The 27,427-nt window shown below is 35.0% G+C and overlaps 1 protein-coding gene and 1 non-coding gene across 7 annotated transcripts; both read right to left on the reverse strand.

Annotated features, from left to right (window-relative positions):
- Nucleotides 1-2,915: 2,915 nt before the first annotated feature.
- LOC145214163 (girdin-like) lies at nt 2,916-26,973 on the reverse strand. 6 transcript variants are annotated; one of them, XM_080082644.1, is made up of 32 exons: nt 26,747-26,973; nt 24,004-24,086; nt 22,288-22,396; nt 20,809-20,937; nt 20,639-20,722; nt 20,440-20,580; nt 18,838-18,998; nt 17,222-17,303; nt 16,976-17,154; nt 16,633-16,759; nt 16,322-16,397; nt 16,027-16,163; nt 15,845-15,922; nt 15,264-15,485; nt 14,649-14,774; nt 14,345-14,466; nt 13,991-14,099; nt 13,135-13,272; nt 12,955-13,074; nt 12,159-12,311; nt 11,935-12,098; nt 11,469-11,621; nt 11,266-11,404; nt 10,558-10,698; nt 10,342-10,503; nt 10,013-10,270; nt 6,226-6,350; nt 5,808-5,940; nt 5,548-5,747; nt 5,379-5,476; nt 5,028-5,264; nt 2,916-4,346 (listed from the first exon to the last, which is right to left on the reverse strand). In XM_080082644.1, the coding sequence occupies exons 1-27, from the start codon at nt 26,816-26,818 to the stop codon at nt 6,243-6,245; spliced, it is 3,573 nt and encodes a 1,190-aa protein (XP_079938770.1). In that variant the 5' UTR covers nt 26,819-26,973; the 3' UTR covers nt 2,916-4,346; nt 5,028-5,264; nt 5,379-5,476; nt 5,548-5,747; nt 5,808-5,940; nt 6,226-6,242. The 6 variants fall into 6 exon arrangements, with proteins under 6 accessions (XP_079938770.1, XP_079938767.1, XP_079938768.1 ...); XM_080082641.1 differs by having other exon boundaries at nt 12,955-13,065; nt 16,262-16,397; XM_080082642.1 differs by having other exon boundaries at nt 11,950-12,098; nt 16,262-16,397.
- Nucleotides 22,962-23,035, reverse strand: Trnas-gga (transfer RNA serine (anticodon GGA)). Its single transcript has one exon. It is a non-coding gene; the product is annotated as a tRNA-Ser (tRNA).
- Nucleotides 26,974-27,427: the final 454 nt, after the last annotated feature.

Consider the following 27,427-nt stretch of genomic DNA (forward strand, 5'->3'; position numbering starts at 1 on the left):
AGTTTCTGCTTGTTGGAATGAAAGGGTGGGATGAACATCGCGCATTAAACTTCGCAAGCGGGCCACAAAATCTACGCATGACTTCGAAGGCATCCATCGGAAAGCATGGACCTGCTATTGTTCAGCGCGTCCACACGTGAGTTATAATTCGACTTCTTAACTGCTAAGTCACATACAACCATCACTGCTGAATCAACCAAGTTAGCAGCTAAAAACTAAATTAAGATTTGCCATGCTATGCTGGTTTTTGCAAATCAGGACAAAACTTTATTGTTGGGAATTGAACACCGGAGTATTGCCTACAGACCCCATAAGGAACTAAATAAAAGTTTTAAAACTCGACTCTGTCGCGAATTCGTCTCTTTGCTGCTCAGCAAGACAGGATTGAATAAAACGGGCTTGATTCGGGCCTAAGTTTGCACTCAGTCTTATTTGTGCCTAAATCTTTACAACTTTTAGGCCTAATTTGTTTTTTTTAACTTTTCAGGCAGGGCTTTGGGTTTGTATCCCAAGCCGAGCTCGGTGTCTTTTTACAATATACGACCCTCCCCCCCCCCCGTCGATTTTTCACAACTGTCGATTAAGATCCTGTTACCCACCCATTATGACGTCACACAGAAGTACGACGCTCGGTTGAAAACTGCTCATGTGGGACCGCCTGCGACACGTCACGTAATGACACTTTTATAAACAGAACCATGTAATCTATGTTATTTTCACACAAACTTAGGCAATTATGAGATGCAGCAAAAAAAGGCAAATAATAAATTATATTTCTCGAGTAATGCCCGAACCTCTTTGGATTCTACAGAGAATACAAATAAATATAAATGCGTCTGCCAACAAGATTTGCCTCTAATATGTATTAGTTAAACCCTCTTAAAAATAACCCCTCGACTTATATCAGTAAGCTGTCATTCGTTAATGGAACAAACTTAGAATAATGGGTTGCAAGAGTGAGTTAGGAAAAACTACACCAGGGGAAAAAATGGTGGTTTTAGTCATGAGCTCAAGAAACTGACGCTAGATGGATATTTTATATGTGTCATGGTTGGTAGTAATATTATATTACTAAAGATGAATGTAATAATTTGGAAAATACGCCCGCTGTCTGTTGCGCCGAAAAGTGAATCAGTATCTTGATTGCAGATACCTTCATGTCGTCATCACAACCGTAGGCTCCCGCTATAATCTACAGAAACAAAGCGAAAACGACCGATTTCGGGTTCCGGTCAAACCCACCCATACATTACCACCGTTTGCAGCATCACCCACAACCACCACAACAAATACAACCTCCCGTACGACCTGGACCAGCGTCAAGATTTCCAGCGAGCCACCAATATGCTCCTCAGCGACACCTTGTGCTGGGTTCCAACGGTGTCCGCACTCCACCAAAGGGCGTGCCCATCAACAGCACGCCGATTCGACAACTGTACAACAATCTCCAAATGGCTGCAACTGCGAACCGTTTGTCGAAAAATCGTTTATCTATCGCGTCCACTAGTAAGTTATAACTTTACGTATCTTTAACAATCGATGTATCATGACTAAACGCACTGCAGCTACACTGTAGCAGTTCGGCGACAAGGTGCGTCAGTTCACGCATTTCACTCTTCAGACAAACATTCTCCGATAATTATAATTTACTCACAATATTTTTCAGCACCGTTGGGCACAGAGTGCTCTTCACTGTAGAATTGTTTCTCCATTTTGTTTCACACCAGCACAACAATGTACTTCCACCTCCAACCAACAACAACCATAGAATGACCAGAGAATCATCCACCGTCACGAATGACTGCACACTTAAAGGTAGCGCCAAATTAAAGGAAACACTCAATCAAAAAACATTTTATAGTCACTCGAACAACTTGAAAATTATCAATGTAAACAACATAGCATCATTCATTGAACTTTTACAAAATGATATTAGAAACGGAAATTCTAAATCAACCTATACACTAAATCAAACCTAAAACAAAAGACAAAGCATATAATGCATATTTACTTAAACAAATTTGACATGTGCTCATCGTAGAGGTTTAAGCTTAGGTTTCTAATTAACTGCAAAAATGTGACATAGCTATTGGACAATAATTACAAAAACCAGCTGATGCGATTGAACAAATTCCTTATTTTTCTGCGTCAAATACAACCAGGGTTGTTCTTTCCTGTCAGACTGTCGTGTTTTGCTTCAACTTGTTATATGTTTCATAGTATAGTGTTGCTGCAGCGCATTTAGCTTTAATCCACCAGTTGTGCGCTCCATAACGTTTTAACTATTTTCGGCTTGGTGATTGTTTTAGTGCAATTGGTGTTCTTTCACCCAGAGCAACCAATCGAACTCAATTTATTACGCTACCTAGTGGATTTTTTATCTAAAGCTAAATCCACAAGATGTCGCTATGTATCAAGCAAGGCAAAACTACTTATTCGCGACGCATGCCAGGTTGCGCTTTTGTCGCCGAATTGGGCTACTTTCGACATCAAGTTGCGGGCTTTTTTATGAGTTGCGCGTTGCGCCTTTTTGGGTGGGTTTGTAAATGACATTTTTTACCGTATGACTGGTAATGATTGCATTATTATTGTGACGTGGAAAACGTTGTAAGTTCGATTTTGACAAAAGAACTAATAAAACTGCCCAGAGCGTCGGAGATCGGAGAATAACATCCAGCTGAGCAAAAGAATGCTTTCAGTCCACGCAATGTACGTTCATTTTTTAAACAAAGAGGTTTGATAAAGGCCTTAGTTACTACATAAGAGAAATTGTCTTTTGGCAAAAATCATTGTTTTACAGGTCATCTTACTTTGGTATTAATCCGAAACATTTTTGCTTTAAAGTAGAGATTAAAAAGTTTTAAAAAAGCATAAAAAGTGGATAAACAGAGGGTGTTCAATACAGTGTTACTGGAAACAGCTTAAATTCAAAATGCACAAAAATTAAATCTAACACGGAAAAACCTGAATAATTGTCACCCCAACAGGTGAAAGTAGTAAAAATCATTTGTATTTCAGGTGTTTGTAAAATTTGGCTCCTTTTGGGCTACATTTGACGGGTAAAGTTGGGCTTTTCCACACTTTGACCTGGCAACGCTGTTGACAACACAACAAACCGTTTCGCCCAACTATGGCAACCAAATTACCAAAGGTGTTTAAAGTTTTAAAATGTGATTTGATTCAGCAGTGTGCACGGAATAGTGGGAGTCGATTAGGGAACACTTGGAAATATTATCGTGTGCTTCACACCAATATACAAATTTGTACAAATCAATTTACAACAAGCCTATTTTCATAATCAATATTCTAAATATGCCAATCACATAGAATCGAGTTGAAGAATATGAAACTACTACTTAGTTTAAATGCTGCTAATATAGCAAACAGTTGTTTTTGGACGGTAGCAAAATGTTTGTGGATTGGCACAGATCTGTGGAGTGAGCACTGGGATACGGCAGTTCATAACCATTGACACATGCACAAGTATGTATACATTATTAATTCATAATAGTAGCCCATAAAAACAAATTAAACAAACAGTGAAATCAAAATTTTACAAAAGAATTGTATAAAAATAGGTTAAAAAAAGAGGGAAAACATAAATGTCTTCAAAATAGTAAATGTAAAAATCGTTTCTGCCAGAAATAAGAACAAGCATGTAAAAAAGGGCAACTAAAAAATACTGAAGTCATATCAATATTCAGTATAAAAATACAGAAATCAATTTAAAAGGAATGATATTCTTTAAAACTGTACAGTGCAGAAACTTACATAACTATGTAAATAGTCTAAAAAAAAACAATCCTGTCCACATTGAGGTTAATTGTTCATGGGACATTTGGATACACATCACAAGGTTAACAATTGGGTCCACTGTAAAAGCAAACTATAAAAAAATCAATGATTTTTTGTTGCAACGATGTTATTTAACTACATAAACTATTTCCTTTCTCGGAGGTTTTACACATGAAGTTCAAAACGCTCTTAACTAATTAATTTGGCTATTGCATTATAATTTTACTTATCACAGAAAGTTGTTAACGTTACTGGTGCAGTTGCAAAGTAAAACACAACTTTTGATCACTACCAGAGTACTTGCTGAGTATATTACTGACAATCTAATCAAATACCCAATCACAATGAATTAGTCATCACAAAACATTTCTGTTGTGTTTAGTGGTAAAACACAAAACATCAAGCCATCAACTCGAAAAAATGTCCTTCTTTATAGCTTAATGCTGATCTCTACATATCCTTTGTAGTGGTAATTTTCTCAACTCCAACATTTGATCCTGTTATATTGGAGTGGCTAGCATTCACATTTTGCAAATGAACTAATGGTTGAACTAGACAACAAATAATTTATTAATTCAGGCATTTTATGTAATTTGACTATTAAAAGTGGCTTGGCACACTTGTTAAACTGAAGTGGCTTGGCACACTTATGTCTACCATTATGTTTGTCATTAAAATGTTTTAAACTTTTTCATTTAAAAAAAAACATTTTAAAAGTTTTTAAAAGCAACAAGCATTTTTTAAAAGTTTCATGTGGCCCCTAAAGTATAGCTTGGTGACCACAATCTAAGCCTAACAATTGCCCAATTTTTTAACAGTTAGCAATAAAAACACTTTAATAAGCACTTGAATAATTAAAGTAAAATTGTTAAACCGGAGACAACTACAACATTTTGGTTGTGCAAAAATTGGAACATCACACAAAAGAGTTTTTGTGATTTTGACAAGTTCAGTGTATCTAGCATCCAAACAGGTGCATCACAGCAAACACAACTCTACCATAGTAACTGTGGATAAAGTTTTTTCATTACATATGTTTGTGTGTGACACAAAAGTGCTTAATAACAGACACAGACAAAAAAAACAACATGTGGCAAACTTTAATAGCACTAATTGAATTGCCTCATGTGATGTCAAAAGTTTAGTACAGTTCGATTACAACAACTCAAAAGACAATATTTATATCATATCAGTTAATTGTAATTTTCACTGTAATGAAATAGTAAACTTACCAGGTTCTTTTGTGCCAGTTTCAAGATGACCTTCAGCTGACCCAGAATCAACCGAAGCAGATTCACTGGGAAAACTATGTATTGATGATGAGGAAACAAACTCATGATGATTTGTATCTTGTTGGTCATGGTTTGGTGTGTTCAAACTTGAACTTGCAGGAAGGCCATCACGTTTTCTGCGACTTTTACTTGTTTTTCCAATACTCTGCCAGGTCTTACTAATGGTTGGCGTAATACCTTAAAAAAAGTTATGTTTATGATTAGTGTCTTACAGGCAGTGTCAATAAAAACATTTAGTTTTGCAATAACAAAGTAAACTTGCAAGTGAAAAAATATGAGTAAGCCCAATACCCTTGCGTTTTGAACGTGAATGGCCTGGAGCTCTATACAGGTCTATAATTATCTGGTCAAGTTTTTCTTTTTGACGGTGAATCTCCTGCATTCGCTCACTAAAATTTAAAGATTTTGTAAATAATATGTAGTGATTTGAGATATTTTTTTAGAAATATTGAACACTGACGTATATTGCTTTTTTTCGGAATAAATTGGATCTTTGTTTTCCAGGGTCTGAGATAGAATTTCTTCATTTTGACCCATTAGTCGACTGATTTGTTCCAGAAGATGGCAATTGTCTTCCTCCAGATTTGCCTTCAATTGCATCAGAACTTCACAGCGGTTGTTAAGCTTAGTAGCAGTACTATCCAACTGCTGATTATGATACTGCATAAATGTAATATATCACTTCACTTGAAGATGGAGCTACATGCCAATCAAGCCAACCTTAATATCTGAACTTTCAGCTTCCAATTTAGCATATTCCAGCTTTGTTTGATTTAGGCTGGATTTGAGGGTTGAATATTGTCCTTGCAGTTCTTCATATTCATTATTTAAATTCTTGTAGGAGTTGTTGAGCCTAGCAACAGAGTAATATTTAAACTTAGAACTTCATGTTTGGGAAAAGTCATATGTGAATTCAACATAAATCATTTAATATGCAATTATAAGCTGTTTTGTTAGTACAGATCATACCAGTTAGTTGCATACCCAATGCACACCCAATTTGCCAAGCCTTTTGAATGAATTTTGTAGAACCAGTACAAACAGAAAACAATATTTGGAATTCAGTAATTTACCTAAACTGCTTATGCAATCAAATTTAGCATATAGAATCAATGTATGTTGGTTCAGTTATTCTTACTTTTCATGAGATTCCTTCTAAGCACCAAAATTTTCAGACACACTGTGTGTTTCTGTTTCTCGTTGATGCTGCTCATGGGAACTGAGTCGAATCATTGATTGCAGTTTTTCTTCTGTGCTTTTTAACTGCAAAAAGTATCAGTTTTTGCTTAAATTTGATTACTGCAAACGTTTTTTGTTGTTTGTTCTTTGTCAAACGTATTGAACAAAATATATATTTTTATTTTAGTACAAAAATTAGACACCACTGACAAAAAAATCCTTCAGGAAATGTTAGGCTGCAGCCACAGATAATATTTAGCATTTCAACATGTTTTTGATTGAAACAAATAACCATAAGGGTGGATGAGCATATTTTGCCATTGCATATACAACTAGAATAGTGGTTTTCCTATATATTGCCAGTTTATATATACTACATCATATATAACAATGTATCACATATACCATTTACTATATTTATAATGGATATATATTTGGCACCTACATTTCATTGGGTCCCTACCTTTTTCCTAGCACTTTATAACATAATTGTTTCTGCAAGCATAATCTAATGCAGAGGTCCGCATATACTTTTTGGTGCGACCCTAAAAAATTTGCTCTAAATTCTCGCGACCCAAGCATCTGGTCTTGATCTGTACTTGAAGCGCATGACTGCTTGTACAGGTGCGCTTAACTTGATGCATTGTTGTATGCAACAGTTACGCAGTCTTATGTAACAATGCTACAAGAACTAGAAGGGTGGCTTAGCACATATTGCCATTGCACATACACTGTGGCCTATTTCTTAACATATACGTACATCCGACACTTATTTTATATTGGGTCCCATATCAGCCACTGTCTCTTGTAACCTTGGTTGTTTCCGCAAGCAGAAACTCATGGGTCCCCACACATGCAAAGTTGTAAATAATGCATTTCAAGAGATTACAATGAGAAAGTTTGGCATTGTATCATCAGACACAGTGATCAGTACTGTGCCTAAATAAATATGATTTATGAAGTAAAGACTATTTAAATTCATTCCATTCATACCTTTTTGAGGGTTTTTCTATTTTATGACTATCTGAGAAAAAAGTGTTAAATAGTGAGAAAATAGGCTAAAACACAACAATCAGCTCCTATTAATGGTGAATTGTACATGACTCTAGGAGTCTAGTGGAGTAAATGATAGGTACTACAGAGTTTAACAGAACACCAACACCTACAAATGGTGCACTCTACAAACTGTCCAAATTTCATTCAATTCAGACATTGTGTAAAAAATTGAACCATTTTGGGGGGCTAGTGGGGTAAATATTGGGGCAACAGGGTTGAACACAACATTCATCACCTATAAATGGCACACTCTACAAGCTATGTAAATTTCATTAAATTCTGACATTGTTTAAAAAATGGACCCATTTTGGGGGGCTAGTGGGGTAAATGTTGGGGCAACAGGGTTGAACATAGCAAAAAACAACTATAAATAGCACACTCTGTAAGCTGTCCAAATTTCATCAAATTCTGACAATGTTTAAAAAATTTACCCTTTTTAGGGGGCTAGAGGGGTAAATATTGGGGTTACAGGGTTAAATAAAACAATTGACACCTATAAATGACAAAATTCTGCAAGTATTTCAAATTTCACTAAATTCTGACACCGTTTAAAAAACTCACCCATTTTAGGGGGCAGTGGGGTAACTGAAGGGGTTTAACACCCAAAAGTGTAAAATATGAAACCACGATGACCCAATTAACAGTCATGTAAAATCTCATCCAAATCGAACAATGTTTAAGATTCTAACCACTAGAGGTGTTATTGACAACATTCGTCAGCGCTTCTGACGTCATAAGGCTGTTGACACCCCTCTGACTGGCATGTGCAAAAACATCCACCAAGTAATGCACAAACACATGTACCATATGTACAGGTGCCTTTAGTATACTATTCCACTACAGAAATTTTTCGTTTGTGGTGCGCACCAACATACAAAAACGTTTTACACTTTGGGGTCTAGCGGGGTAAATACTGGGGTTATCAAGTCAAACAAAGTAAATGGCACATCTGCATAAATATATCTACCATCTGTGAAAGTTTCATCCAATTTCATCAAAGATTTCATGCCAAAAGTGCATGGACAAACTTCACCGGAGAAAAAAGAAAAAAAACAAGAAAAAAAAAAAACTGAGTGAAATCAAGATGTGTCCCCTTCAGGGAAGGGGACCCATAATTAGGAGGTTGAAAAAAGTTAATTTCATTATTACTATAGATGCGATGCTTATATTTGGAAAATTTAAAATATTTCGCGACCCAGACTGGAAGGTCTCGCCCACACATATGCATATGCGATTTTGTAACAGTAAAAATAGGGCTTAATTATTGTTAGATATTTACCTATTTACTATACACATCATTTGATCTACAACAAACATCCTGGCATTTTTTAGATTCTTAAGGAAAAACTTAACCAACTTTAGCCTTAACCAAACTTTAAAAGTTTTGTCCATATTCTTTTTGCATCATTATTGTCATATAATTATAAAAAAACAGTAAATAAGAACAGCAAAAGTACTTAGAATTTAATTTCATGCTTTGACCTTGATATTGTCGTTCAAGGTCAGTTTTTAAACAAAATTTTCCAGAACTGAAAATGTGCGTGATAACTTAATAAAACGACATAGCATAGCTGCGCAAAACAGCTGATTTCTAATCACCAACACAACTGTTTAGTAAAACGTCCGTCCGGACGTCAAGCTGAGCACTCCTGCTGCATTCACCCGCCTTAATCGTAACAAGTGAATTACATTGTACACATATTATGGGTTGTAAATGTAACTATTTGGCCGATTAAGGCAATTTTTTAAATACTATATGAATAACCTACTGCAAAGAATTGTTTAACATTTGAGCACATTAGGGCTTGTATTTCTGGCCTAAAACTTCTTATTTTGGCCTTTAAGGGGCAAAAATGGGTGAATACAATAAAAAGTTACAAAATTATTTAGAATAGCTTACACTGCACCAACCAACAAAGCATGAAACTCTCAGATTATGTACTTGGGTCAGTACAGCCGTTTTTATTTTTATTGTTTTGGGGGCCTGTGGGTGAACCGCTGGGTCGTTTGGGGTTAAACTTCAGGAGGATCAAATTCGAAGCAATAACTAACATCTGTGCAAATTTGAATAAATTTAAAGCACTCTTTTTTAAACAAACGCATTTAACAAACCAGCGTTAGACAGAAACGAATGTTTTGGGGTTTAAGGGGTGACAATGGGTAAATATTTTTTTAAAGTACAAAATTCTTTAAAATACTTTATATTGCATCAAACAAAAAAGCATATAACTCCTAAATGAAGTACTTTAGCAAGTATAGCGGTTTCAACAATTTCATGTTTTTGGGGTTGTGGGTAAAACGAGAGATCAAACGGGGTCAAAATTCACATGGACCATCTTTTGACCAATATCTATAATGTGTGTAAATTTGAAAAAGTTTAAACCATTCTTTCTTGACCAAACATGGGAACAAATCCACGTTAGACGGAAAAAAAGAAAAAAAATATATAGACAAAAACAATATGTGTCCCCTTCAGGGAAGGGGACCCATAATAAACCTATTTAAAAACGTTAATACGTTTCCTATACTTGATTTATTTTGGAGCTCACATTAGCCACTGTTTTTAAAACCTTAGTTTGTTTCTACAGTCATAAACTCATGAATAAAAAATAAAAAAAAACAAATAAAGTAAAATCAAAATGTGTCATCTTCTGGGAATGAGACCCATAAATATTTTTGTAAAAAAATACCTCCACTCGCATTTGTCGATTTTGCTGCTTAAGTTTTTGTTGATCCTGCAGCAAGTTCTCTAATTCACCAGCTTGCCGCTCATGCAACACAGTCATGTCATCATGATCCTTTTCAAGAAGTTTTTTCTCTTTTTTTATTGTTTCAAATTCTTTCACAAATTCTTCTTTTTCAGTTTGACTTGCCACCTGTGTACTGCTGGACTGCACATTTTGTGACATCAATGAACTACATTGTGACTGCAATGTTGAATTTTCAACCTTGATAAATATAAAACAAATGTCACAAAAACAAGCCTTATTTTTACAAATTTTGGCAGAGCAAAATATACCTGAAGTTTAATGCATTGCTTTTGTAAATTTGAATTGGTTTCCTGTGTTTTTTCTTGTTGTCGCTGAATATTAGTAATTTGTGATTTTAGCGATTTAACATGACTTTGCAAATCTTGAGAGGATGATTTCAAAGACCCATTTTCTGCTAAAAGTGTAGCATTCTGCAAAAAATATTTCGGTAAATGATGGCATCTACACTTTTTCAAACAGCTTACATTTTGCTCAACAGATATAAAATCATCTTTGAGTTTCAAAATCTCTGGTGAAGCATAATCCTTGTTCCTTTGTTTTGGATCAGCTGACATAACATCCTCGTGGTGTCGCTGGGATAATAATTCATAATCGTGTTTTATTGCCTTAAAAAAATATTTTGCTTACAAAAAGAAACAAAAAACAGATGAAAAGCTAAAAAGGTTCACACAGAAGAGAAGAACAAGAAAGTTTCAATGGTGTACATCAGTGGTGGCCAAACTACGGCCCACGGGCCGCATCCGGCCCCCAGTCCTGTTTCATCCGGCCGGCCAACGAGTTTTACTCCAGACTTTAAAAGGCAAAATTGTGGACAGTTGCATTTATCACATTGATATATAAACCTTTTATTAAATACATGCGTAAACAAGATGGTGTTATTTATTGTTATTCTACTACAATAATGTATATTTTAATAAAGATGGCAACCAGTTACGACAAATTTTACATAAATCTTGTTTAATCCGGCCCTCCAGTGGCAAGACAGTTGCAAATTTGGCCCTCTGGTAAAAAAGTTTGGCCACCCCTGCTGTACATATACGTTCCAGATAATTTTGTGTATGCAATCACATTAACATGCACAGTAACTCTACAACATGTAATCAGGGTTATAACAAACAACATCGGATAAACTGAATCTGCGCCCAGCAAATGTGTATTTTTACATAATTTACCCTTAAATCAGTCCTCAATTTATTGTTGAGATGAACAGATTCCTGCAACCTAGACTCAAGTGAACTAATTTTGTTTTCCTCCGCTTCAAGTGACTTTTTCAACGTCGATTCAAATCTTGATTCAAGTGCTGTAAATCGCCTAAATCCAATTAGGATTTTTTTTTATTTTGCTCAATTCAATGAATTGCAAAACAATTGCCTACTCATTATCTTTGTTGAATGATGCCTTTACCAAATCTTCTTGGCTTAATCCAATGCTGTTCAGATCACTTTGAAGTCGTTCAAGTTCAGCTTGCTTTTGCTGACAATTCAACTTTTCGTTTACCAACTCCTCCCTCAATTCGTTTAAAGTAGCCCTTTTAGCACAAAATATGCTGCTTTAATAATATATCTTTGTCCAAGTAAGCAAGCAGTTTTAGGTTAAACTTATTTTTAAAACCTTTATACATTTAAAAATTGGTCAGCATGTGCTGGAAATGATTAATTTAACCACACATGTTCGTCAGTTGTTGGCCAATATCGTTCACAATGACTTTAATTTAATATTTTGTAAGGATAGTGATAACTACTCAACCAAAAGAAACAGCAACAAGCCGTATATAACCTGTTGTTTTAATAAAATCACTTAACATTAGTCTTATCAATGTGAGACATTGCTTGACCACCAACTTATTGACAGCTTGCTGTTTTTGAAGTTTGGTAAGTTCCCTTTCCTTCAGTGAAAGTTCAGAGACAGTTTTCTGCATTTCCACGTCAGTTGAAAGCAGGTTTTTGTTTTGTTGTGATAGGTTTGTCAGTTCTCTTTGTGCTGCTTCACATTCAGATGTTACTTCCTACAAGCAAAGAAGATTTGCAAACAATGTTGCCAATATTTATTTGAAAAAGTAATGTACATCTAGTTGATGTTTCAGCCTGGCAATTTCATGACTTTGTTTGCTGCCGATTGATTTCATTTGGGAATTCTTTTCAACCAACTCTTGGTTTTCTTTGTCCACTTTTTCCAATCTCTTAAGTTTGTGTGCAGTATGGTTAAGTTCTGAAGATTTCTAAAACCGAAAATATGAAGTTAACAGCAGAAAAGTAAAAGCCAGATTTCACCACATAGCCATTATATATGCACTATTACCAATATTACAATAGTTATACATTCACTATGTACATTTGCATCAGAACCAAAGACACATGGATGAAATGTGGGCATTGTTTACAAAGTTCACCCATATTAGGGGGGTAGTGAGGTAAATGATGGGGCTCTACATCCAAACTAAAAAAATATGAAACCAAAATGACCCAATCAACAGTCCTGTAAAGTTTTGTCCAAATCAGCCAATATTGATAAAGTATGCAAGTCCATTGTACCAACAAGTTGCCTTGATGACACTGTTAAAATGTTGTACTCTTTTGGGGCTTATGGGTTAACTGCTGGGTTTGTCAAGTGCAATGAAGCAGATGGCACGTCGATATGACCATATTTAACAGCTGGAAAAGTTTCATCCAAATCCATCAATGAATTCATGGCAAACATGCATGAACAAATCACCCAATAAAAAACAGAGTAAAAAAAAGGTGATCCACAATGACTTACCTTAAACCTGTATATTGTAATTAGAATTTGAATAATAAATTGTAACAGACTAAACCATAAAATTGAAAAACTTATCTGCCAAATTTTATAATTTTTTATGGCACCTTTTCATAGTTTCCTTCCAATCGATGCAAGTCATTTTCACATGAATTTAAACGTTGCTCGGTAACATCCAGTTGAGAATGAAGGCTTTCCAATTCATTTTCAAGCTCTTCCTGTACAATCTAATAAAGTATAATTTATGTTTTTTTACAGCCATCAGCAAAGCAAAACAATATAGTTACTTCAAGTTCCTCTGTTTTTTTAGCATTGACTTTCATGACATCTATAGTTTGTTGAAGTCGATGAGATGTTTTTTGCGCCTCTAACTTGTTTTGTTCCAATTCTGTCATTTTACTGCATGATTTTTTTAAAGACTCAATCTAAAAAATTACAGAAAATCAGTACAAAACACACAATTTACAATAAAAAAATATCCTATTCAGACATTAGCATGCATTCAACGGTGCAGATGAGTAAAGTGCAAGCTTTGCAAAACTAATCACACACCAACAAAACCAAAAACTGTCCGCATGATTTTGTTAAGTAGTAACCACATACAGTGTTATATTAAGTACCAATTGTCTTTTGTTTGCAAGAACAATAAAAGCAGGTTGTTAGTTATAGTTAGCTAAGCGTTTGCTCCCCAGTTTTAAACATTATCACAATCGCTCCTTTGGTGGTTGAAATCGCGCCTATTGAAGAATGGTGGTGTAGACAAGTGTTTTCCAAAGTTGGAAAAATATTTCTGGTCACATTTGCTTTGTAACAAAGTCATGTATTCTTATTACTTCACTTCATAGTCTTTATTTGTACAAAACTGTTGAGAAATAATAATTTCATATCAGCTTGCGTTAAAGAGTAAACAGATTTTTTGTTTTTTACATCAGAAGTTGTTTGGTTGTTAATGCTTCAAAACCTGCTGGGAAATTGGGGTCAAATCGGAATGTTTGGATAAAAGACTTTATTTCTGTAAGTTATACTGATTTTTACATAAAAATGCATATCCACAGGGCACAGAAATGACAAAATTTATTTTTGTGAATATTTTGGTCGCATCCATAATAGTTTGGAAACCACTGATGTAGACCAACAATTTACCTGACGTCGCAATCGACTAGCTTCTTGCTCAGTGACAGTTTTGTCAGCTTCCAAAGACTCAAATTGATCAGTCAGATTGGTTAGATGTTCAACTCGTTTCTTTAGTTGCCTGTAATACCACAGAAAAAAACTTCACACATTTTTTGTGTGTGTTTTGGTTTGCATAAGTTCACAAACTAAAAAGAAACAAATGCTGTTAATCACTTACATTTTGTTATTAAGTTTTTATCTTATGCTTTTGTCAATGTATGTTTTTGATGTAACAGTTCAGTTGGGTTGAGGCATTTGGGCATTTGGGCATTTTTGTGTAGGTCGCACCAACAAGTAATGCTGAACCACTGTTCTACACTTTACCTATTTTGGACCTCCAAATCAGTAGCATTTTGTTCCATTGTAGAAAAATTGTTGCATGTCATTTTTAGTTTTTTCACATTTTTTTCAAAAGTGACATTCTGTTTTTTAAGCTTCACATTTTCCTGCAAACCCAAAATAAATATTTCGTAAAACTGTTGTTTTTCTCTCTAACCTGTACTTGTTACTGTGAATTTATAAAAACTGCTTCTTTTTTGTCAAAATCATTTTAATAACAATCTGAAGATAAAGTTTTGGCAACTAAAGGATGTAAGTGTGATTCTATATTAGTGTTTACATTACAAACCTTTTCAATAATTTCAGCTTGTTCAACACTTTCTTTCATTTCAAGAACTTTTTCTGCCAGTTGTTTCTGATCATACTCACTCTTACGTAATTTTGCAGTGACATCTTTTACTAATTCTGACAAAACCTTTAAGCATAAAAAAATATAAATGAAGAAGGTTAGTATACTACAGTCCTAATTTCGCAACATGCCAACACCAAATAAATGTTACACAAATTATCCAAATGTTTTCAGTAAAATTAGTTTTTGAAAACTATTTAGTTTGACAAAGTCGGTTGCAATTCTGCAAGCAAGTAATAAGTATATCAATAAAAGTTACAGCTATTGACATGCTTACTACCCTATAGGCCAAGTGAGACGTTTCGTGCTTGTGTTGCATTCTCATTTTTGTGTGTGCAAGAGTAGTGTTTCTGCTTGGTTAGTTATAGAGATTTGAATTTTATTAGACCAAATTCCCTTTGTTAAGTAATTATGGTAAATGAAAACCACCACAAATTGAGTTAATTTATAAAACATTCAAGTAATTTAATTGTCCATTTTAATAGTATACAAAGTACCTACAGAGATATCTTCGGTAGGCAAAAAATAACAGCAAAGTGAACCTAATGTCTTCACCTTATTTTCTTTTTCAATAGCTTTGACTTTTGCATTTCCACCAATCTTTGCTCTTTCCCTTAGTGTCTCCGTGGTTTTAAGCAAATGCGCATTTTCTGCTTCCAATTCTGCAATTCGATGTTCAGACGAGGTCTGAGATGTTTTTAAAGTTGTTTCAAGTCTTTGTCTCTCAGTTGAAAGCTCATTTGAAAGTTGTTCAAAATCAAGACCTGCCTGTTTCTCCTGCACAAAAACAGTTCATTCAACAACAAACTACAATTGTAGATTAGGTCATTTTCTTGTTTCAAATGTACTGTTCGTATTAAAAAAAAATCACAAACGAAAATAACCTACAACTGTTGGCCAACAAAACAACGACAACTTGTGCTATATGAATATGTGTCTGCTATCTGATAATGTTTCTTGCATTTGACCTAATGGTGATAAATGTTGCACATCCCTAAGCTAAATTTACAAACAAATAATGTAAGTACTTCCACCACAACTTAAAAGTAAAACAAAATAAAATCAGGAAAATACATTCATAACAATACATGTCATAAAACGCCCTGAAACTCAGTGTGACAAACAATTAAACAAACCTTGTTAAGCACATCTTGAAGTTCAGTTACTTTGTAACTTAATCTTGTGTTTTCCTTTTCCAGCTGACCTAAGCTTGTCTAAATAAAACAAACTATTACTTTGAAACAGATCAAGTAGATGCACAACTTGTAACAATAATAAAATGAAAAATATAACACAACCTTTATCATCAAGCACTGACCTCTGTTAATTCTGCAGATTTCATTGAATCTTTATAGGTATTGACTAACATTTGGAGATGCTTGTTTTCTTTTTCCAATCTCAGTGATCTGGTGTGAATGGATTCTTCTGATTCAGCAAAAATAGACAAACGGCCAGCTGCAAAAAAACATGGAGTCATAAAATAGAGTTGATATAAATTATGTAACCATAAGTTCTATGTAACAATCAGTTTTTAAATAAAGCTGCAAACTAACATCCATTTTTTTCTTTCACTTGTTCCAGTTGATATGCTAAAAATCCAGACTCATTTATACCCGGCATTTTTTCATATTGTAGTGTAGAGTTGAGGTCCATCAACTCTTGAATTTGCAACTCGTCCTTTTCACGATCCTGAAACAAAGCATCAGACATTCTTGACAGTAAAATTAAACTGGGTTTTTATGTTTTAGTGTTAATAAATGCTTCAGCTGTTTGTGTAGAATTTATAAGTATTTTTTACATTAAATTCTGTGTTGTCTACATCCTGTATTGATGTAATAAATCAACACAGAAAAGACTAAACAAATAGATTATAAAGACTTAAAAAAATAAAGTAAATAAAAAATAAATTGTCAAAATAACAAACCTGAGTCATTTCATGAATTTGCTGATTCATTTCAATCATTTTCTTTTCAACATCAACAAGATCATCAAGACGAGAACGAGTTGATTCAAGCTGTTCTTCCAGCAGGTTTTTTGTGTCATGGAGAATTCTAACAAAAAACGAAACTTTGCAGATAAATTCTGCACACCTAACTCCACATGCCCCCCAAAAGTGTCAGTTTGTCTAACGCACAAATAAATCTTTGACAACACAACTTTCATGCTTCTCCTCACTTACCAAAGAAATATTCAATCCTCAGAAAGCAAGGATGTGCAATAACAACAACAATCAATATTTTGTGTTAACAGTATTATAATGTTTGTACCTGTTGTCCTTCCTGATTTTTTCAACTCTTTGATGATAAAAATCAATATCTTTCAGTTTTTCTTTTAACATGTCTGCCTCAAATTCCAATCTGGATACTTTTGCTGCTTTATCTTTTAAAATGTCATTTTCATCAGGAAGTGTTCGTGCTCCTCCTGCATCATTCATCAAATTTATATGCTGCACAAGTATAACCAAGGTTTATTTGAAAGTGATATATGGGGGTGAGAAATTCAATAAAAAGCACCTGTTCTTTCATCTCTCTTAATTTGTTTTGACTTTTTTGCAGCTCCTGCTTTAAATCTAAATTTTCTTCCACTTTTTCATCTCTTCCAAAACAAAAAAAGTAGTTTTGGTACACACAATACAACATTTGCTTATAGAGGCTTATGCATGAACAAAACCCCATTGGAAATAGGTCCTGGTAGGGGAGTTTTTATGTGATCAATAAAAAAAGAATCATAGACCATATTGATATTTTCTTTGAACATTTTTCATTCTGGTTTTATAACAAATTAGGATTTAAAACTAGAAAAGTGCCTTTTTGATATACTACAATTTTAAATATTCTATGCGATATTTACCAATTTACTATACTATACGCAATTGTATCTACATGTATGATTGTTTTTGCAAGCCAAAACCAATGGGTCCCCACACGCGTGTTTATGCAGATTTACGGTAAACCTATGTTGCGGTTATTTTTAGATTCTTAAGGACAAATTTTTCACAAAGCATTACCTTAACTTTAAAAGTTTTTGTCTGTATTCTTTTTGCATCATTATCGTTTCAGTTCAGTTTTTAAACACATATTTTCCTAGAAAGCCTTATATTTTGTTATATTAGACACTATATAAAAAAGTCGTTTGCTACAAAGGTATACAAAACAACTTGTTTTTCACTTAACTTTGTTTCGCAAAAACGACCGTTTAATGACCTTTTGACACTGTTTTTAACAAGCTGTCTTTAGTGTTTACCAATACCGTTCAGCATAATTTATACATCACTTAAGTACTGATTCTTGAATTGATTTGTCAAAAATAAAGAAGATACGTTATGACGAAAAATTCTTAACTGTGTTGTAATGCCTGTTGACCTTTAGTGACCCGTGGTTACGCGACGGCCAAGCTGACAACGACCATTTATCCCCATATTTGAAAGGTAAGTTTATTTTTTCATATTTATGTTGATCAACGACGTTTTGCCTGACATAAATGAAACCAAAGTACATTTATCGGGTTTAAATTACGTCTTAGGTGTAAACACTTTGGCAAAACTGAAAATGCGCGTGATAACTCAATAAAACGACATAGCATTGCTACACACAAAAAAACAGATGATTTCTAATCACCCAAACGACTGTCTCGTAAAATGTCTGTCCGGACGTCAAGCTGAGCACTCCCGCTCTGTCGCCTTAATCATAAACCAGTAAATTCCTCCCTTGGAACTTATATCTGACTGATAGCGTACACATATTATGGGTTGTAAAGGTAACTGGCAAAACTTTAAATACTAAACAATCACCCTGCTTAAACAATTGTTATTTTTTAAACATTTCTGCACCATAGGGCTTGTATTTCTGCCTTAAAACTAATACTGAATATTTCGGGGTTTAAAGGGTGAAAAATGGGTGAATCAGAAATAAAGACACAAAATTCTTTAAAAAACTTTACATTGCACCAAACAACAAAGCATGAAACTACAAGATCCTGTACTTTAGTCAGTAAAACGTTTTTAAAAAAATTACAGGGGCCTGTGGGTAAACCGCTGGGCTAATCGGGGTCAAACTTCAGGAGGATCAAATTTGGATTATTAACTAACATCTCTGTAAATTTTAATAAATTTAAACATAGAAAAACTTACAATTCTTGTCTTGCTTGTCGCAGGCGAGCCTTATTTTCATTAAGCTCAACAATAAGATGTTGCTTGGTGGCTGGAGATTTTAAACCATCCCTCTGCTTTGGTGATCCTTCACCAATTTGGGATTGTAAATAGTCTCGTTCCAAACTCAAATCATTTAAATTCTAAACATATTAACATATGTTTTGAAAAAAAAAACAATTACAAAGCCAAACACAGTGTGTGCTAGTTTTAAATTCAAGATCTGTTTAATGTGATATCTTGTCAAATATTTGTCAACCACACAAAAATCTCCTGCTTGTAACTAGAAGGGTGGCTTAGCACATTTTGTCATTGCACATACACTATAACCTATTTTAAAACATTAACATATTTCCTCTGCTTATTTTATATTGGGTCCTACATTATTCACTGTTTTTTATAACCTTAGTTGTTTCTGCAGGCTGAAACTCATGGGTCCACACACATGCAAAGTTGAAAATAATGCATTTCAAGAGATAACCATGAGAAAGTTGGGTGTTGTAAGGTAAAACACCGTGATCAGCATTGGACTTTAATAATAATACTATGCAACCACACTAATTCAATCAATAGTACTGCAAAATTTGAGCCCAATCCTCCAATGTTAAAAATTTGAGCAAAAGCTGTTAACACTTCTGAAGTCATACGGCTGTTAACACTTAACAACACCCTAACTGCCATTGCACAAACACTTCCACCAAGCAACCAAGAAACACAAGAAACATATGACTGAAATCTTTCGTTTGTGGTGCCCAGTAACATACGATATGTTATACACCTTGGGGGTTTGTGGGGTAAATGTAAGGACTACAGGGTTGAACACAACAATCAACACCTATAAATGGCCTCTTCTTTAAGCTATCCACATTTCAGCCCATTCTGACACTGTTTGAAAACTCACCCGTTTTAAAGAATTAACAGGATTAATAGTTGGGTTATTAACACAATCAAAGTGGGAAGCACATCTACACAACTATATCTACCATATGTGTAAGTTTTATCCAAATCCATTAAACATATGATGGCAAAACGAGTCGAACAAACTTTGGAGGGGGGGGGGGTAAAAAACGATTTAGGGGGCTAGTGGGGTAAGTACTGGGGTTATCAACACCAACAAAGTGCGATGCACATCTACACAACTATATCTACCATCTGTGTAAATTTCATCCAAGTCCATCAAACATTTGATGGAAAAACGATTCAGACAAACTTTGGGGTAAAAGGGGGCTGGCGGGTAAGTACTGGGGTTATCAACACAAACAAAGTGAGATTCACATCTACCAAACTATATCTACCATCTGTGTAAGTTTCATCAAAATCCATCAAACATTTGATGGAAAAACAAGTCGGACAAACTTTGGGGAGAGAAAAAAAAGAAAAAACAAAAACAAATTTGATTAAAATCAATATGTGTCCCCTTCAGGGAAGGGTGCCCATAATACCCATAATAATACTTTAGCTATTCATTGCTTGTAGGTTAGAGCTAAACGTTTGTCAAAAAAATCAGCTAATCTGCCCTGATCAATGACAATATCATGTTGAGTCATTAGGCGAGATTGTAAATCTTAATGTCAATTATTTTACCATATTGTATTTGTCTCTTTCCGTGACCAAATTGTGGACATGTATAGACATTTTTTGCAACAAAATCTTTAACTCTTCTTGTGGAATTTTACTAACATCTTGCCACTGCAAGTTCAACACATTATCAGCGTTCTCTGTAATCTAAAAGAGTGAGAATTTTTAATTTAGTAGCTTTATTCATCAACATAATAACACCAACATTTTTTATGTGATTCATCATTATTTCCATCCCTTCATAGGTAAGTTGTTTCATTGTTTCTACAAATGTTTCCCGATGGTCGCACTGTAAAATTCAAATTATCTTTTAAATGAAATCTTTTAAAAATATGGCATTTTTTCGTAGTCAAAACGATTCTTAAACGACATTACCTGTACAGCACAACCAAGGATAAGTAGCAACAGTTTCTCCAACTCAACCAATCCATCAGGAGTCTTATAACCTTTAACAAGTGTGAGTAGTTTTGGAAGAGGCATGACAACAACTTGCTTTTGTACTTCCTTGAAAAGAAAAAAAGGAAAGAAAACTAGGGTGGCTTAGCACATATTGCCCTTGCATATACACTATAACCTATTTTAAAACACTGATATATTTCCTATGCTTATTTTATATTGGGTTCCATACCATCCACTGTCTTTTATAACATTAGTTGTTTCTGCAAGCAGAAACTCATGGGTCCCCAAACATGCAAAGTTGTAGATGATGCATTTCAAGAGATAACCATGTGAATGTTTTGTGTTGTAAGGTAAAACACAGTGATCTGGACTGGGCTTAAATAATAATACTATGTAGAATACAAAACTATATAAATTTTGATTCACTCCAGATATTGTTTGCAGTATGTCCTATTTAACGTTTCTTTTCAAAGAAACGAAGGAGTAAGTAGTGGCATAATGGGGCAAAACAAAAAATAATTTTTCTACAAGCTGTTCGGTTTCATTCAATTCAAACAGTGTGAAAAGGGTCACCTATTTTACGAATTAGTTGGTTAAGTTGTGGTGCTACAGGGCAAAACATAACATTTGAGGACTTAGTATGTTTAATAAAGTTTGCAAAATTCCATATGATTAGGATGTTTTTTAAAAGTTCATTTATTTTACGGGGCTAGTTGAGTAAATGTTGGGGCTACAAGGTAAAACACATCCATTGAAACCTACAAATAGCATAGTCCACATACTACCCAAATTTTATCCAACCCGACACTGTTTAAAAAAAACTGACCCATTTTAGGGAGCTAGTAGGGTAACTAATGGGGTCCGACACACAAACTAAAAAAATAGGAAACTTCAATGACTCAATCAATAGTACTGCAAAATTTTCATAGGACCGTCATAAGGCAACAACCCCCAAACTGCCATGGCACGAAAACGTTCACCAAGTAATCCACAAAGGCACAAACAAGTAACATACAACTGCTTGCCCTTGTAACACTATTGAGCAACAGAAATCTTTCATTTGTGGTGTCCAGTAACATACATATACGTTTTACACTTTGGGGGCTTGTGAGGTAAATGTTAGGGCTACAGGGTTGAACACAACAATCAACAACTATAAATAGCATACTCTACAAGCTATCCAAATTTCAGCCAATTCTGACACTGTTTACAAACTCACCCATTTTAGGGGGCTAGCGGGATAAATAATAGGGTTATTTGGACAAATAAATTGGGATGCACATCTACATAAGCATATCTACCATCTGTATAAGTTTCAGCCACATCCATCAAACATTTGATAGAAAAATGAGTTGGACAAACTTTGGGAAGAAAAATACCCATATTAGGGGGCTAGCGGAGTAAATACTGGGGTTATCAACAAACACAAAGTTGATAAAAAATCAATGTCATTACCTCATAATATGACTTTATATGACACAAAAGTATTGTCAGGTTCTGTAGGATTAGATTGTCATCGTTCCTCACATTTTTGTTTACACCAGGATTTTTTGGCCTTGGGTCTCTGAAATAAAGGTTTGACAAATTGGTAAAAACCATGGAAAAGACAAATTGGTAAAAAACATGGAGTACAGTTGTTTATCTCAATCCAATGACACAGGTTCTACACAATGTTTTAACTTTCTTTTAAAATAGGTATACAAGAATTTGAAATTTTAATCCAATAAAACACAGAAGTGTTGTGCATGTATGTTCAATAATGGAACTTTCAGGCTTGGAATTGGAAATAATGAAGATGACAAAAAGGTAGCCTACCACACTATTTCAAATTATGTCTTCTTGTAACCAACCAACTTTACTGTGTATGTGACCGAAAGGTTTTTTTAATATGTGGACTGAGAATACATTTATGTCCCAACACTATAGGGTAAAAAAATTCACATTTTGAAAAAATAGTTAAGATGAACATAAATGCATAACTGGGATCAGCCCTGAAGCGTCTATGCAGACCAGCGATCACGGCACACTCATATGTAAATCACAGTACGCCAGGCCCAATGAAGGCGCTATACCGAATCAGCCGGTCACCAAGCATTCACCATATGGCAAGGCGTAGGCTAGAAAAATCTAGCCTGCGGTGGGATTCGAACCCACGACAGGAGTCTTTCCGGGACTCGCGCTCTACCAACTGAGCTACTCAGGCTCAATGGAGAATCCGCCGAAAGTCGAACCACAAGCACCGTTGCCTGCCTCGTATGCTGCACATGTCAGCTTCGTAGTAGGGGATCGCCAGATTGACCAGTATCAGTTAAGATGAACATAAATGCATAACTGGGATCAGCCCTGAAGCGTCTATGCAGACCAGCGATCATGGCACACTCATATGTAAATCACAGTACGCCAGGCCCATTGAAGGCGCTATACCGAATCAGCCGGTCACCAAGCATTCACCATATGGCAAGGCGTAGGCTAGAAAAATCTAGCCTGCGGTGGGATTCGAACCCACGACAGTTTTATATTTTTTTTTTGATTGTTTTATATTTAGGGCAGTTGGCATTTCACAATAAATTCCAAGCCTGAAAGTTCCATACCAAAAATTCTTAGACAGATTTTGGCAATTTTAAAGTCACAAAAAACATTATTTTTCTGTATATTAACAATAAAATAGCTTTTTTGTTTCGCCTTACAACTAACAAAAATAACATAAAACTGCTAACTGTTTCATCCAGCGCAGCTTTTGCAATTCTGCCACAATCATTTTGCTCATGGCAATTTCTACTTATATGTTAAAATTATTTGCCACATGTTTGTAGCTTTGAGTAAAAAATGAAAATACACAAGCCCACCTTTATGTTGCTATACACTACACCAAAAAAACACATTGCACAAAACTTGTTCACATATCCAGAGAACTGCAACAAGCAAAATGATTGGGGAAGGATTCTCACCAGCTAAGAGACCGTTTAAAAGCACACCTATTTAGGCTAGGAGCAGAGGACTTTCCACCTGCTCTGCATTAGGTCAGTAAACCTGTCAATCATAATCATGTCTCATGTGTTAGAGAATCTAGAGAATCTAAATCTAGACTTTAACCTGTGAATGAATCCACTACAGATTTAATGACAAGCCCATAGCATATTTAGAGGATAAAATAAAATACAATACACTTACATTTGCAGCATTATCTTATTCAGAACAACACCATTAATCAAATCTTCAACATCCAATGTTTCTCTTTTTACAATAAGTTGTATCTAAAGACACATGTATGTATTACACAAGTCAGGGGTGAGCAACCTGTTATGCACTATGTGCCAATTTACATTCTACGTCAAAACGGTAATAAATTTGTGTGTCAACCATGGGTGCAACTAGGGGGGCAGGTTCGTCGGCAGGTCCCTTTTCTATCGGAGCTATTGTGTATAACGGCGGACTTAAAAGTTCCTTATCCTTATTCCTAAGCTAAACAAAAATAGTGGACACAAAAAACTTAACGGATTTTAACTTCACGCTTTGATGATCAGAATGAGATTGCATTATTTCATCACAATAATAATAATGTATCACAAACGTTAAATTTGGTATTTTTAGCTTAATGATACCTAATTTTGAATTGTGAAATACTTGAAGGGTAAAACAAACACATCCTTCAAATTTTACAAGATAATAATTTAGTTTTTTATCTGCTAAAAACGCCGAGGGCCACGGAAAAATGGCTGGCGGGCCACATGTGGCCCGCGGGCCGCGTGTTGGAGACCCCTGGTTTAAAGGGTGAAAAATGGGTGAATGAGATAAAAAGATACAATTTTTTTTGAAAACCCTTACATTGCACCAAACAACAAAGAATGAAACTCCAAGATGTACTTTAGTCAGTACAGCCGTTTTAAAAATTTTACGTTTTGGGGACCTGTGGATGAACGGCTGGGTCAATCAGGGTAAAAACTTCAGGAGGATCAATTTGGATTATTAAGTAACATCTCTGTAAACATGAATAAATTTGGAGCACTCTTTCTTGACCAAACGCGCATGAGGCCAGCATTAGACAAAAAAAGAAAAAAAAGATAGACAAAAACAATATGTGTCCCCTTCAAGGAAGGGGACCCATAATGACAGGACAAGGCGCCGATACAGCAATAAATCGCTTCATCGGCATGTAATGCCATGGTAAAAACGAAGTTTCTGCAATGTATTTATACAACAACCGAAATAACCGCAACAATGATCTTTGTTGAAACTTAGTAGGCAGATTAAAAGAGTAACCTGTGAACACCCAGTCGAACTAATTGATTGTTACAAACCAATGCCTTAGTTTGAAACGTCAATATACTATCACAATGGACTTTGTGACTTACAAAAGTGTCACTTTTTCACGACATTAGAAGCCGTACAATCCAAGGACGAATCCCAGTTTTGTTTTAGATATTATAATAGTGGAAAAATGCGTTGGACCATTCGACCAATCCATGATACAAACTTAGCAATACAATCATTTTTGGGAAAGTTGGTAGTTCGTTGCCTGCCCCCTCAATTTTCCGCTAGTTGCGCCACTGGTGTCAACACAGCAGATTAAATAGATATTTTACAAAACTGTACTTAAATATAAAATAAAAATGAATGAAAAAGCGAATTAAAGAAATTTAAAAGCAAGCAAAAAACACATTACATGCCGGCATTGGTACACATGGCAGGGGTCATCAACCCCGGATATTGCTGCTGTCATATTTTGTAAGCAATAAGACATCAACATGGTCATTTAGTAATGACTGACTACCTGCACTGATGTTTTGTTTGTCAACCCCAAAACAGGTACATAAATTTAAAATATAAATTTAATACAAAATCATGAAACAACTTGTGACCACAATAGATAAATGACCATTAAAGGTTTTAATGCTATCAGGCTTTTGATTCTCCCTTACTTATGGGAATAGCACGTTACTCTTATGGGAATAGCATGCTTCAAAAAGGGAAACAAAACAGAACAAACAAAGTTAACATGTCCATTCATTGGGGCCTGTAATAATCTTTTACCGACTTTCTTGGCTGCTAAAAATTTTGAAAAAAACATCTTGGTGGGTCTTCTTTTAGAATTACTCCCAGCACATACATGGCTCCAATAGCTTGTCAACACTTTTTACAGTTGGTATCGTGATAATGTCAAACCAGCTACTACTTTAAATGTCACATTCAAGCAGGGACAGCTAACTGGTTTACAGAAACCCATTAAGAAAATTGACTTGAAAATTAATGTTTGCTATTAGTGATGGGACGAGTACCCAGTACTCGGTATCGAAATATTTTGTCTCAGTTTTCGATAATAACGTGCGAGTACCTAAGGCCGACTTACACCATAAGAATACGGACAACTTTATGCCAATATTTGCTTCGGACAGCACAAAACCGGGAAAAAGTTCCGCCAGGTTATGTATATTCTATTCGCTATCACATGGTGATTACATTTTTCGGTATGTGTGTGGGCAAGCCTGTACCCTGACCATGGCAGATAAATTAGCCAGTGATATACAACTAAGTTCAACACTACACTTAAGTACTTGGTAATCGTACTCAGTATGGTACTCGTACTCGGTATCGGTACTCGCTTCAAAACCTGGTATCGTCCCATCACTATTTGCTATTCAACTGAAAACTTAAGTACCTTGTAATCAAGTGACATGACAAATCTAATGTGAATTATATAGTAGATTTGAAACACTATATACGGATCTGTTCATAAGTTTATAGGTGAAAAAAACGGCTCAAATAGATGTAAAAAGAGACATGCTTTATTGTTCAAATATTTCGGCAAATGCTCATGCCATCATCAGTGATATCAAGATAGCATGTCGCTTTTTACGTCTATTTGGGCTGTTACTTTCACCATTATAGTAGATTTGATTCCAAAAAGCATGCATACCCATTGAACTAGTGGTGAAGCCATAAAAACTGATATTACATCAGATTTTTCATCTCCTAATGGTGAATTCATTTTGTTATATGGAGCCAGAGAAAAACACTATACAAAACACTACAACATCTGCAAAATAAAAATAGACAATAATCAATTCCATACACCAGTGCTCTTCAACCTTTTTTGGTTTGGGGTCATTCCATGTCAACTGCCCAGGCCAGTTAACCCACCCCCTCAGATGTTTATCAAATTTAAAATGTGAATGAAGATAGTTTTTTTTTTTGAAAACTATCGATGTTTCAAGAAGTTATGACTTTTTGAAAATATGTCAAAAATGTGATCACTGCAGCGACTTGCATCAATGATTTTTAAAATACTGTGTTTAAAATGTCATATTTCATTCTAATTTGCATATTGTGGTCATTTTAGTAGGTTAGGTTAACCTTCAGGACATTCTCAATCACCTCATTATAGTTTTTCATGTTTTTGAAATATGGGTCAGTGATTAAAGGGGGTTCAGTTTGGTGGTATGCGAATGTGCATTCATGCGTACCGACAACTTTGAAAGCTCATATCTTGAAGTGCACACAAAGTAGAAAGTTAAGTAATGGCTCAAATGAAAGCTCTTGCTGAGCACTTTTCTTGTTCTTAATTTTATGATGCTTCTTCGTCATTTGTTTCACAGGG

This window comes from Phallusia mammillata, chromosome 2 (assembly GCF_965637545.1).
Source record: "Phallusia mammillata chromosome 2, kaPhaMamm4.hap1.1, whole genome shotgun sequence".
Lineage (NCBI taxonomy): Eukaryota > Metazoa > Chordata > Ascidiacea > Phlebobranchia > Ascidiidae > Phallusia > Phallusia mammillata.